Source organism: Rattus norvegicus, chromosome 7, assembly GCF_021556685.1.
Source record: "Rattus norvegicus strain SHRSP/BbbUtx chromosome 7, alternate assembly SHRSP_T2T, whole genome shotgun sequence".
Lineage (NCBI taxonomy): Eukaryota > Metazoa > Chordata > Mammalia > Rodentia > Muridae > Rattus > Rattus norvegicus.
Window position 1 is genome coordinate 113,324,660 of NC_141540.1, and position 13,872 is coordinate 113,338,531.

The window sequence follows — 13,872 nt, forward strand, 5'->3', positions numbered from 1 at the left end:
GCATCTTGGGGGCTCTCCTGTTGTATTAGTATAAAATGAGCCCAACAAATTTCCACAATGGCTCATAGCTGTTATTTCCTCCATGTTACAAATCAAGAGAAAGCCTCCCATGTGTTCCTGGCTCTGTGGATGGGTAAACCCAGAATTCAAAACCAGTTTCTCTGCGCATTTGATTAAATTCACTAAATTGGGGTTCCACTTCTGTGTTCCTGACTGTAAAACAATTGTGTTGGATTAACTGAACCCACCACGCCCTTCCTCCCCAATGTTCCTATAAGCTCATGCTCATATTTTAGAGATTCTGTCTAGTGTGAGGAATTTCTAGTGACTTTTGATTGCCTCTGATTTAGAACTGTATTAAGAGTCCTCCATCGAAAGCATACCGTACCGGGGGTCCTTTATCTCCTGGTTGTCCTGAGGGGCCCTGAGTAAAGAATAAACAAATTAGCAAACCAAATAGAAATCCTTATCTCACCATTTAAACATACTTTAGTCATTCTTAAAGGCCCAAGCCAGAAAACCAGGGCCTCATGTATGCCAGACTGGCCTCAAAACTATGTAGCCAAGGATAACCTTGGACTCTTGATCCGTTTGCCTCCACTTCCCAAGTTCTGGGACTGTAAACATGTACCACTAAGCTCTGTTTTGTAAAGTATATTGCTAATATAGATCCTCTCCTGAAAAAGTGTTACTTGTTTCCACATGGTTCCTCAGTTCCACCCATTCCACACATACCTGGTGTGCCCCGAGTTTCCCATTCTACATATCCTTGGAGAGGTACTGGTTCCTCCTGAATAGGCCAGAATTTAATTCATCAATGAGCAACTCTCAGTTTTCAATGAAGAGACCAACCTGTGCTGTGAACCTCTGCCACCAGATGGGTGTGTTTATATGGAAGGCTGACACGCCTTTGAGCCTGGACTTACCTTGTCACACTTGGGAAAGCCTCAGAATTCATCATGCCCCTGTCCTCAACTCACTAATTCCCACATCTTGTAGCAGTGTCCAGAAAAGCATAAGTATACCCAAGAGGGGGAAGAATGTTCGCAAAAAGGCCATGGTCCCTGCATTGTGATTAAGTACCCAGCTCCCCTATTGCTTATGTCCCTGAGCTGCCAGCGCATATGAACATCCTTACAAGTTTACAATAGAAAAACAGCAGAGTCCTGAGGGCAGTACGTCTGTCTGAGACGGGGAGAAGGTTCTAGGGTTTTGATCGAGATGTTTGAGAAATATCACACACACACACACACACACACACACACACACACACACACACACACACACACCATTATACTCTGCTAGTGAGTAGAGCCTCAGCAAATGATCTCTATAGACACAAGCATTTTCACTCTCTTTTTACATGCACTGTAGACCAGGAGGCAAACATCAATGAGCAAGCATTTTTTTCTACGAGGAAGTATTTCAGCTAATAAAAGCTAGTGCAATGTGAATAGCATCACTTAGCTATTGATGGGCTCTTATTATCCAATTCTCAAACTTTTACAGCACTCAGTAATGGCTGAATCCTTATCCATACATAAGGAATACCAGATAAAGACACAGAAGGGTATGAGAAGAAGGGGACTTTCCACTATTGCTCACCATGCAAACAAGAGGGGCATCAGATCCTATTTACACACACACACACACACACACACACACACACACACACACACACACACACATCCTAACATTAGCTCTAGCAGGATGCCTACACACCTGGCATCTTTATTATCCATTTGCTAGAGAGAAGCTGAAGCTGAAATGCATTTAGTAACTTAGCTAAAGTGAAACAGATAAAATCATGCGCTTGGAAGTCACTTCTGATGTATTTGACTCTGAGGCCACCAATTTCCCAATCATAATGCATCATGTATCCGAATTTTGTTCTTCTCAGGTAGTTTCCAATGGGGCTATAATACCCAGATGTAACCTCAACAGAAGAATGGAAACAGAAAATGTGATACGCAATGGAGTACTACACAGCTATTAAAAACAATGACTTCGTGAAATTCATAGGTGAATGGATGTAACTGGAAAATATCATCCTGAGTGAGGTAACCCAATTGCAGAACACACACACATGGTATCCACTCACTGATAAGCGATTAGCCCAAAACCTTGGATGTCCCAATAAAACAATCCACAGACCTCATGAAGCTCAAGAAGGATGACTAAAGTGTGGATGCCTCAGTCCTTCTTAGAAGGGGGAACAAAAATATTAATGGAGGAGATATGGAGATAAAGTTTGGAGCAGAGACTGAAGGAAAGGCCATCCAGAGACTGCCCCATCTGGAGATCTAGCCCATTTATGTACAACCACCAAAACCAGACAATATTGAAGATTGTGCCTACTGACAGGAGCCTGATAGAACTGTCTCCTGATAGGCTCTGCCAGAGCATAACAAATAAAGAGGCGAATACTCACAGCCAACCATTGAACTGAAAATGGGGTCCTCATTGGAGGAGTTAGAGAAAGGACTGAAGGAGCTGAAGGGGTTTGCAACCCCATAAGTACAACAATACCAACCAACCAGAGCTCCCAGGGACTAAACCACTATCCAAAGAGTACACATGGACAGACCCATGGCTCCAGTCACATATGTAGCAGAGGATGGCCTTGGGCACCAATGGGAGGAGAAGGCCTTGCTCCTGCCAAGGCTGGACCCCCCAGTGTAGGAGAATGTCAGGGCAGGGAGGGGGTAAGGAGTTGGTAGATAGGTGGGGGAATATCCTCATAGAAGAACGGGAAGGAGAATGGGATGGGGGGTTATGGATGGGAAACTGGGAAAGAGAATAACATTTGAAATGTAAATAAAAAATATCCAATAAAAAAGAAATGTAATGAGGGCAGCCTGTCCTTGGCATGAGGAATGTTACTGTGCCATTTTTAGTGCCACTCTTTGTTTCCAAATTAAATTAAAAGCCTTTCACTTGGTCATTAAACTAGGTTCCCAATGATCTTCTTATGCAACTTTGATGGATAGGCTTTACATTCAAAGATGTTATTTCAAATCTTAGCTTAATCAAATATTAGCATTTTGGCTTTAAGCAAATTCTTTCACCTCTCTAAACATTATTTTTCAACTACAATATAAAGCTAGATGGTCGCTTTCCCCCATGTTATTAGAAATAAAAGAAAATACAGAGTAGAAAAGCCACCTGATGTCTGCACCATAAAAAGCATTCCCATAGCTACTCTACATACCTTTCAAGGATTTGTGGAATGGATAGAAATTAATACCGAAACCCACACTGGCAAAAGTGCAAAGAATAAGTCAGCGGGATGCTTAGACACAAATGGGATAGCTATGGCACATCCATTTATCCAAGGTTCATGGACCATCCAAAATATGGGAGAGAAAGATTAAAAGAGCCAGAGGTCAGGGGGAATCAGAACAAAGCAGTGTCTTCTGGACATAACAGGACACTGTGCTCATGAACTCACAGCAGCTATGGTTCCCCATACGAGATCAAGCCAGTGAACATTCCAACATGGAGGGCATAGAAAGCCATGAGCCCCGCCAACTGAGGCACTGTGGACAGTTCATGACTTCTGACAGAGGAAGAAGGAGTATTCTTGAGGGCTGTGGCTCCTGGGAGTTCAACTACACTCCTGTGGAGAGATCCATACTTGAGTATAAAGGCAGCACAGGTAGAATCAGTGGATTATAAAAAATTGATTTTTAAAAAGAGGACATAGATTTGAGATGGGCTGTAAAATGAATCTGGGAGGAGTTACAGGGAGAAGTAAAAGATGTATATGATCAAAATATGTTGTATACATGTGTTACATTTTTAAAAAGTATGCCACAGAAGAGGATTGCATGGTGATTTCCTTCCTAGTTCTGAAGCCTATGTATCTCCTCATAATGCTTTGGGATGGTCCAGGAGCACACTTTTCTCAACACTTGTTCCCTGGATGATGATGCTATTGGAAATGTATATAGAACACCATGGGGGTGAAGGCTACCTGGAGGACGTGGATAGACGCTGTAAGAGTCCTAAAAGTTGCAGCCTGGGCTTGACTCCAGCCTAAAGTACACTTCCATACTGGTGACACAGCATTAACCAGCTGTCTCCCCCTCCTGCTGGTCAACTGTGAGTTAAACCCCAGCTATGCATGAACAGCCAAGGTATACTATATCTCCAAAACTGTGAGCTTAAAAAAACAAACCATTCTTCCTTTGCATTGTCGTTATTGGGTACCCCATCACAGTGATTAGAGAGGTAACTCACACGTACGTAATCTGATATACATGTCCAAAAGTCATTTTAGTTAACACCCTGACTCACTCTTTAGTACCATTTTCCACCCAGAGAAATTATTCCTGCTTGGTGAGTATAGTCAGAGATCTAACCAAAGCACATACATTACAAACCTAGATCTCTATGCCATAGACAAGCAAGGGAGTTACCTGTATCAAAGGACTAAGGTTCAACTTGCATAGACTCTTATGGAAATAAGCTAAAACAATTTGAGCATCAAAAAGATGTATTAAAACACCAAATGCATTTAAATCCTTAAGTTGAAGCATTCTTTAAAAGTATTCCAACAAAAGTCTAATGGGTCATCTCTAAAAGACATTATGTGAAAGCATTCACTGGGGAAGACTCAAGAATTTCCCTTCATACTAGGTATGTAAGCTGAGTAGATGGGTTGTAGAGGAGAGAGCTCTCTATAGAGAAACAGTTCAGCTAATAAAGACAGAAGAATCAATCCACAGAACTACCAGAGCACCAATTTGCAGCCCTTGATGTGTTAATTGATTGCTTTAAACATCAAAAGGGTGTGAACATCACAGAAAGAGACCCACCAGACATCCATCGTATGTGCTTCCTGATGTGCAACAGGGCATCTGTGAAGTCTTGCCAAAAACATCAAACCTGAGTCTGATCAAGCCTCTGGATCTGGAAACTAATGAGGCCTACAAGGGTGGCAGCTCCTGTTAATGAATCCAGTTAGCAAACCTAAAACAACCCTATGGGACAAACACTAAGCCCAATGTCCTCTACAAACAAGTAGCAAAATACAAAAATAAAAGGAGAGGGGAGATCTACAAATTAGTCAAAGATCCTTGTAAAGACTAAGCAATTTGTTCACTTGGCTCTTGATTCAAAGAACAGAGAAATTGGCTGAACAGAGCACTCACTGGTTTTACAATTAAAAGGTGAGTGATAGTGTATTTGGCATTGTGTTTTCTGTGTATGATGAAGGTACATATATATATATATATATATATATATATATATATATATATACTTATACACTTTATATGTTCTTATCTTCCATAAATATAGTCTAAAATAGGTAGACATAAAATTATGTATTCCTAAGAATGATTCAAAATAAGAGGATTGAAAGATAATGAAAGAAAAATAGACACCACTAGCTTAGAGACCTTGTGGGTGACTGTTTTAGGGTTTATGTTGGTTGTTGTGATAAAACACCATGACCTAATGAAGCTTAGGTTAGGGAAAGATTTATTTCAGTTCACAATTTCAGGCAGCAGTCTATCACTGAGTGAAGTCAGGGCAGGAACTCAAGGCAGACGTGGCCATGAAGGAGTGCTGCTTATTGGCTTGTTCCTCAAGGCTTACCCAGCCTTCTGTCTTAGAGTACCCAGGACCAACAGCCTAGGCATGGCATGACTCATAGTGAGCCTAGCCCTCACACATCAATCATCAAGCAAGAAAATGCACCACAGGCTTGGCCATGGGCCATTCTGGTGGGAGAATGGTATTTTCTCAATCAAGGTTCTCTCTTCCAAAATAACTCTAGTTTGGGTCAAGTTGACATAAAAAGGAGCCCAGCATGGTAGCCAAATGGCTACATGGGGTAAAGGGGACTCATTGTACTATTCTTCCTACTGTTGGGATATCTATCATTCTATGAGGGAGGGAAATCAGTTCTCTTCTGTGCAAAGCCTGGCATTCTGTTTTTGCCTGGCTTCTGCTCCACAGAGATATCCTGTTTCTTTTCTCTATGAACTACCTTTTTCTTCTCTCTCTCCCACTGTTTAGAATCCCTATCTTTTTTTTTCTGGAACTGGGGACTGAACCCAGGACCTTGCGCTTGCTAGGCAAGCGCTCTACCACTGAGCTAAATCCCCAACCCCAATCCCTATCTTTTCTCAGGCACATTTCAGTGGCTCTTGGTATCTCTTAACCCTGATCTATTGAGTCCTGATCATGTGTAATTGGAATGACTACCTCATAGAAGGAACATCATATGTAGTTCTTGGACTCACTGTCCTCTCACCCCACCACACATAAGACACATCATAGACACACAGAAACAAAAGCTCTGAAAATAACAACTTACTTTAGTTCCCTATGTGCCCTATAACAAAAGGAAGAGGCATGATCAACTTTTTGACAGTTGGACCAGAGTACAACACAAAAGCAGAGATAAACAGAAGGTATATACCACATGCCAGACCCTTGGAACTCTCCGTCTGTCAGTTTCCACTATCTGCATCTATCAGCAACCACCAGTGTAGAAATGAGTGTATACATTCCCATGTGTTTTCCTTTTTGTGCATGTATGCCTGTGTGATATATATCTGTATGTCTGTGGCATGTACTCAAGATAGATATGTTCTAAGAAATGTATTGCTGGGCAATTTGTTCATTGTACATACGTCATAAAGTATTTTTGCAGAAACTAAGGTGGCTATTGCATCATTAAACAAAATAGTCTTTGGGATTTCATTATACATGTCATCCTTCATTGGCTGGAATATCCTTATGCAGAGGGAGCACCAGACAAAGAGTACCAGACTTTCTGCACAGCAGAAAACTAGAGGTAGGGGGAGTCAAGAGAAACTCAGGTCTGGGCTGGAAAGACTGAATGTTTCCAAACAGACTAGAACTGTTTAAGGTATACAGTTCAGAAAAACAGCTGTAAGTCCATATTCTGGAAAGAGTACAGAGAATAGAATAGAGTCCAAGAAAGAAAAGATGTAAATAGAAACTCTGGTGCCCGATCAGACAATATGAAGCCAAGGCTAGCTACATGTTGAAACACAGTAGTACCAGGTAGGTACTTGGCAAGAACATGGATTATTTCTCTACCCAGGACCAAGAGTTGTTTCCTGCGATGACTTGGGCTGTGGAAAACCAGGACTTAGCCAGGAGAACTTAGGTGTCCAGCATGTCATGAAACAAGCAGGTGTCTCAGTCCCCCAAAATCAGAGGCTCATCACAATACCACCATCCTGAGTAAAGATTAGGAACAATATAATGAACACAAAAAGACACAAGAAGCACTTGAAGACTGGGCCTAAGAAGTGGGGACATCCCCTATGCCCTCTTCCTAGAAGAGCCACTGAGGTACCCGTTTCTCAGTACAGAGGGTTCAAGGCCAGCTTCCCACACCCTCCACATGCCTTTGGGGAAGTAGCTCCACATATTCATGTCTGCTTCCTCACCAGCAAGCAGTGATGGTCTCAAGGATGTTGGGAGGATTAACTGACAATGAGAAAGGAGAGCCTGAAGCTTCTTCTCAGATTGCCTGCCAAAGGTAGGTAATGTTGGATGACATTATTCTAATTCTCATACTTCGGTGGATGCAGGTTCTATGATTTTTACATTCTTCCATAGAAACTACAGAAATGCTTCTTCCCCTGAAATCAGTTGGTTCCGAGCTTCCAGTCACCCTCTTAAGCTATAAAGCCGTTGGAGAGCTGTACGGATACATTGGTGCATGTGAACACTAAGACACATCTTGACTCATCAAGGCATCCCTACAGCTAACTTTCAGACATTTCAGGCTTTGACATCTGAGAAATCCTGAAGATGTTTGATGACATCACAGAAGCAAAGGTAAGGTGTTGGGCATCATCACCAATAGCATCAGGCTACATTCTCCCAGTTCCCCTTGCTGGTGCTGTTGAAATTGCAGGCACTTGGTCCATATGGAAACTGATGGTCAGAATAGGAAACAGCCTGTCCTGGGCTATGTGGGATGTCAAGAAGAGCCTTGTCCTGACAGAGCTCCTGCTATCAAGCCCAAGAGCTTTGATCTCCCCAAAATCTGAATGAGCTTATGCTTTAGCTTTTAATTCTTGCCAAAAGGAGACAAGAAACAACTTGAAGATTAAAAAGAAGGTTTTGTTTGTGAAGGTCTAGAAGCAGAAAGTTAAAACCCCAAGCCACTCTATCACCATACTGCCTCCTGCCTGCTGATGGAACCAGAGCCAGCAGACAAGCTCCTGGCTCTCTTCCTGAAGGCCTATGCCTATGAATGATACAAGTTTGGAGCACAAGTTTAGGAAGGAGGAGGCAGAGGGCAGCTTACGACATGATCTCTCCCAGTTTCCTATACCAGGACTTCTTTAGCCAGAGGGATATGTGGGGCTCAAGCCCAAAGCCCAGTTCCCAAGAGTATGCCTCTATCATTGTTACATCAATACTCTAGATCTCTTGTTCTTTTTGAAGGAAATCTCTGAGAGTACCATGTAGTTACCCAAGAGTGAGTACAGCAGGACTCAGCTGCCCACAATACGCATTTGCTTGATAACAAACTGTACATGGGCTTTATTCCTGTCTCTGGTTCACCAACCTTCTAAGAGCAAAGATCATCTCTCAGACTCATAGTTGGGATACATATCTTAACTTTGAAGGATAACCTACTTCATGTGGGAATGCAATGTTGAATATGATCTTTTGCTCCCTAGTATGGATCACAGAGAGAGACACTGGACTACTCAGCAAAGATCTCTGTTCCCCAGTAACTTGACATAATCATACCTTACCTCCACTTACCGCGCCTGCTAGCAGCAAGTCCTCCCATACAGCTTCTCAGGCCACCACCAGCCTAGGCTGCTAGCCAATGAGATTTATGGTAATGCAATATGGTTTCATCCACCAGGAAGCTTTTAATAAGCCCAAGTGGCAGACATGCACTAAAGAGTTGATTTACAGCCTCTTGGCTGCCGTCAGCAAATTACTTTTCCTGTGGAATCAGATGGCAGGAAGATACTTCATGGTGGTTTTAGCTAGCTAGGTTTGGGGTGAATTACGCCACTTCTGCTGTCTAGCTGTGTAATGATGTGCTTGATGTGGTATATCCGTGAGGAATGGACAAGTCAAAAAGGAACCACCATACTGAAGGCCTTCGCATGGCATTTTCTTCTCTAAGGATCAACTCCATCAGGAATCACACTCCTAATTCCAGGGAAAGAGGTCCTTCTGAGAGGCAGACCTCAGAAACACGATGTCTGGGTTACTATTTCTTTTCCTTTTGTTCCTTCTAGTTACTTAGATACTAAAATAAAGAAATCCAAGACAAACAAAAAGTACAAGGGCTGTAATGGAGAGTTTTGATCTTCAGAAATTCTAGCTGAAAATTTCTGTTAAAACAATTAAATCAGATGAGACCACCCCAAGGGAATTCATTTGCTCCTACCACAGTGCCTGTGGAAACTAGGAAGACCCACCGACAACTCATAACTCTGCCATTCTGAAGGAGTCCTCATTGCCAGTAGGATGGGGTGGGTGGGCTTTTCCCCAGGCCTGTTGGGGAGTTGAGGAACAGAGAACCATGTGTGAGGAGAGAGACCTAAACTGACTCAGATGATGAAGACCACAGAGCAAGGCAAAGGGAAGGTTTTATTTTATAGGATAGTATAGATAATAAATTAGATCTTCTGATTTTTCAGGAGTTATATGTGAAGAATTGTGCTACTTGGCCTCTGAGTCACAGCAATGACCCAACACTGAAATACCCCAAAGGGACTACAGTGTCACTTATATTTTAGAGACAAACAAAAGCTGTTGAATTAGCTGTAAGAACTTCTCTGCTCAGAGAGAAAATGTATGGCTGGTATTATAAATAAGCCAACTATCCACAGTAGTAAGGTCATGGACCCTAGAGGAGAACCTACTACTGCCACTATCCTGAGTCAGTATCATTTCTAACTACACACAAATAGTTATTCTTATACACACGGGTGAGTGTAGCTCTCACCCCCATTAAAGAAACTTCTTTACAGCAGTCAAAAAAATTTCTAGAAATCCACAACTGGTCAAAGAGCAGAGAAGATCTGTCCACAGGGTGTCCAACCTCAAGTGACACATCTGTAACATACTCCTTATATCAAAGGCTCAGAGCATGTGCTGTGGAGGATGGGGGAGGAAAGATTACAAGACTAAGGATCAAGATGTCTACTGGAATAAAGTGTCTTCTTTTTATGTATCCAAGTTGCATCCAGGAAACTTCGACAATATTGTGGATAATGGGAGTCTTATAAAACCCGACCCCTAAATGAAGAGATATATACAATTAATAGCTCTCTAACAAGTAGTCAGCCCTAAATCCATAAACACACAAGCAACAGTAGATGATTTGCATAGGCTATATTTACATACATGCATGCATGCACACACAAACATACACATACACTACATAACAATAATAAAGACAAGAGGTCAAGAATATGGTACAAAGTGAAAGATGGACAGAGGAGGAGTTGGAGGGGGGAAATGATCTGAATACAGAACTCTATCTGAAATTCTTAATTAAATTGAATAATGAAAGTAATTTCATTACTTAAGATGCTTTTGGTTGTTGTCTGCATTTTTCTGATGTGGAAAAAAAGCAAAGACTGTCTCATGTACTGCACTGGTTTCTAGCCAGGTTATGTTTAGCAGGGGTGAAGTTGGGTACATGGCTTAAAATAATAATTATACGTGGGTACATGAGCTATTCCAAGGTTTAGATGAGTATTTGAGCTTTTCTCAAGTAATAGTAAGACATGGCTGGCTGTCAAAAAAATTCAGTTGAAGCTGAATCAATATTCTGCCTTTAGCATAAAAGAGAACAGATGGGAGAAGAAAAATGCTCAGATTGAAAATTGTCCTTAAATTCTGAAAGCTATCACTCACTGACAGGGAGAAGAAAAGACATGCTTCTATGATGGTGAGAAAACATAAAACATGATTCTATTCTCAAGAAATGTAGTTCTTCACTGAAAAGAATTCTAAATTTTAATGCCATGTGTGCTGATTTTAGACAAAGTATTCTACAGAGGATGGTTGACTAAGGACAAAGAAGAGAGAGCCTTCACTGGGATTAGGACCTGGAAGAACCTATATAACTCAGAAACAACAAAGCCACCAGTTCCATAGGTCTTACAAGTCTGTACCTACTAGATGATGTAAACCATGCCTTAAAACCCACACTGTGAGGACAGTTGGTGGATGCTGTTCTAGGCCATGATCCCATTTAAGTTCTCACATTTTCTGATTAGAAGAATCAGAGTAATGAACATTTTTTGTCCAGAAATACACAAAACCACAATGTTTCCCCAGATCACACTCCTTCCCCAGCCTAACTTTATTGGCTATGACTTTGTTACTCAAGATTTGGTCCATGGATCTTTTTTTTCCTTTACAAACATTGAGTGAAATCACACTAGCAGTTGATATCTGTGACAACGCTGAGTACACAGACACAGCATCACAAAAAAGGCAGGAATGATAAGACTCCACCCAGCCTTGAGAAGCTATAGATACTTGCTGAGGAAAGAGGTCAACCTCTTAAATGGTAGTCACTTATACAATCAATGAGTGCCCTTTCTCACCAAGTAGATAAGCCCAGAACTGTGTTCACACGGGGAACCCTAAGTAAATTCAGTTGGCAAAAAGCAAGAGACATGGACGACAGTAGAAGGAAGAAATGCAGAAGGTAATAGTAAGGATTATGACCAAGTACAGACATACATATGCAATGGAATTATGAAAGAACAAATACAAAGCTAGTGAGATTTGTTGCAATTGTTTTGAATCAGATCCATGTGTTGGACTAAAAGTTTGTTCTTCTTATTCTAATAAGAGGTACAATACATCCATATGGTCCTGCATTCAATGGACCCAAGGACACCCAGTCTACTGCCATATAAGCTGAAACAGGACTATCTCTGTTGTAACTTATACTGTAGACTCCCAAAGGAGTAGCAGGATTTGCACTGTGAGCTGAGAACAATGAGAGCTGAACAAAGACTCACGGGTGGACCAGCAACCCCAATGCCTGGGTCTCCACGGCTGCCAGGAGAGCCAGGGATCCCAGGTGTTCCTCGGTCACCCTAGGGAGACAGAAAGATGGGATTAACAGGTTAGTGCTGGCAAGATCGGGCACAATGTATAAAAAGAATTATGTGTCTCACAGAATCGTTACTGTTGTTCCATCAGTTCCACATCCATCACCTGACTTCATCCTCTATCTCTTGGTCCAGCACTCACTGTGTGGACCAGAGCCCTCATGATTGTGATCACATGCATCTCAAACATCCCCAGATTTGAGCATGATCCCAACTGTGATTAGGAAACTAAGACTACTCCCCATGTTGGAGAGAGCACATATCTACTGTGCTTATCGTACCTACATCCTAACCATACATGTACCACATTTCAACTCAGATCCCACACCATCAGTAGATAAACATTGACGTTGATGTTTCAAGACGTTCCCAATACCTACACTTTGTGGTTAGCTCTTCGGGGTGTGGCAGATGCAGCTTCACAAAATAACTCAAGTTAAACCATTGCTTCAAGTATCACGAAGTATGGATTTGGTTGTTGGAGGCTCAACTTTAAATTGTGGCTGCAGCACTGAAAACCATGACAAGCTCCCTATGCACATTTCTTTGCCTGTCAGAGTGGTACACACAAGCAGCTGAGGTAGCTTGGTGGTAAACTGGTTAAATGTGTTAAGCAAGACGATAACATGTGTACAACCCTGCCACTCAGTCCCCATAAGCTAGCTGCTACATTTGCTGCTGTTCTCACCACGTGACTCTCTGAGTGTGATGGAAAAGGAAAGAGAAGAAAAGAGGAGATGAACAGACTTTGCCATTTCCCACAGAAGGAAGTCAATGTTCTAGTTTCTGGTATTTCAATTCCTTCCTCTAAGAGGAAGAGGAGTCTTTGACCAAGGCTGACTCCAAGTGGGCAGCAAGCCTGGCTGCTGCTGACAGTGGCATTTCCAGTCTTGGATCACCCCATTTTGCACACATATTCAGATTTCGGGTGCCTAACTGCCAATGAGTTTGTTTGCTGTGCCTCTTCTGACCCTACAGGCAGCGTCAGGAGATGCAGTTTGCCTAGGACAGTTTCTTACAACACAATTTCAGAATATGCATCAACACGTTACACCAGGGATTATCTGCCTACATCTCCAGTCTGACAATGCAGTGGCAGGTGTCCTTCCTCAGGCCACTTAATGTCCTTGGAATGAGTCGATTTGTTTTACAAAGAGAAACAGCCCAGAAGCTGGTCACGAAGAACCAAAGGGATTATGTTTAGAAATTTGACTATAGGAAACATTTATTTATTAACTTTTATGACTTTTAAGTATTTAAAATGTTAACAGACTACAATTTTGGCCATGATAGCCACTGGAAACTCTAGCATTTGGAGCCTTTAAGAAAATAATACTGACCCTTGAGCAAGTAATCATTACTGTTGTGAGTTTGTGTGTACACCAGCCATGTCATTTCCAAGCAATGCTTCACAGCCTTCTTTTCCTGTCTGCCAAGCCCTATAGTCTTTCTCCCTGCTCTTCTATTGTGTACCCTGAGCCTCACGTGTGGGAGAACTATGTAGATGTCACTTTATAGCTGATACTCACATTCATCTTTGAACTTCAAGCAGTTATGAGTCTTGCATTAACAACTGTCCACAGCATAAACTGCCCATCACCAGCAGATAGGCCCACTTCCACAAGCACAGTTTGTGGAAGTCATAATTGCTCTCAGTGGATTATTTTTAAAAACAAACAAACAAAAAATAAAACAAATGAGGACTTGAAGTTAGGAGGGAGATGTATTGAGGAGCCCAGAGAGAATTGGAGAAAGGCAAGTAGAG

General features: G+C 41.9%; 1 protein-coding gene across 3 annotated transcripts in view; it reads right to left on the reverse strand.

Annotated features, from left to right (window-relative positions):
• Positions 1-13,872, reverse strand: part of Col22a1 (collagen type XXII alpha 1 chain) — a 241,795-nt gene that overhangs the window by 71,222 nt on the left and 156,701 nt on the right. For all 3 annotated transcript variants that reach the window (NM_001447163.1, XM_087557414.1, NM_001447164.1), the window contains 2 exon segments: positions 389-424; positions 12,015-12,092. In NM_001447163.1, coding sequence (NP_001434092.1) covers positions 389-424; positions 12,015-12,092 — 114 coding nt within the window.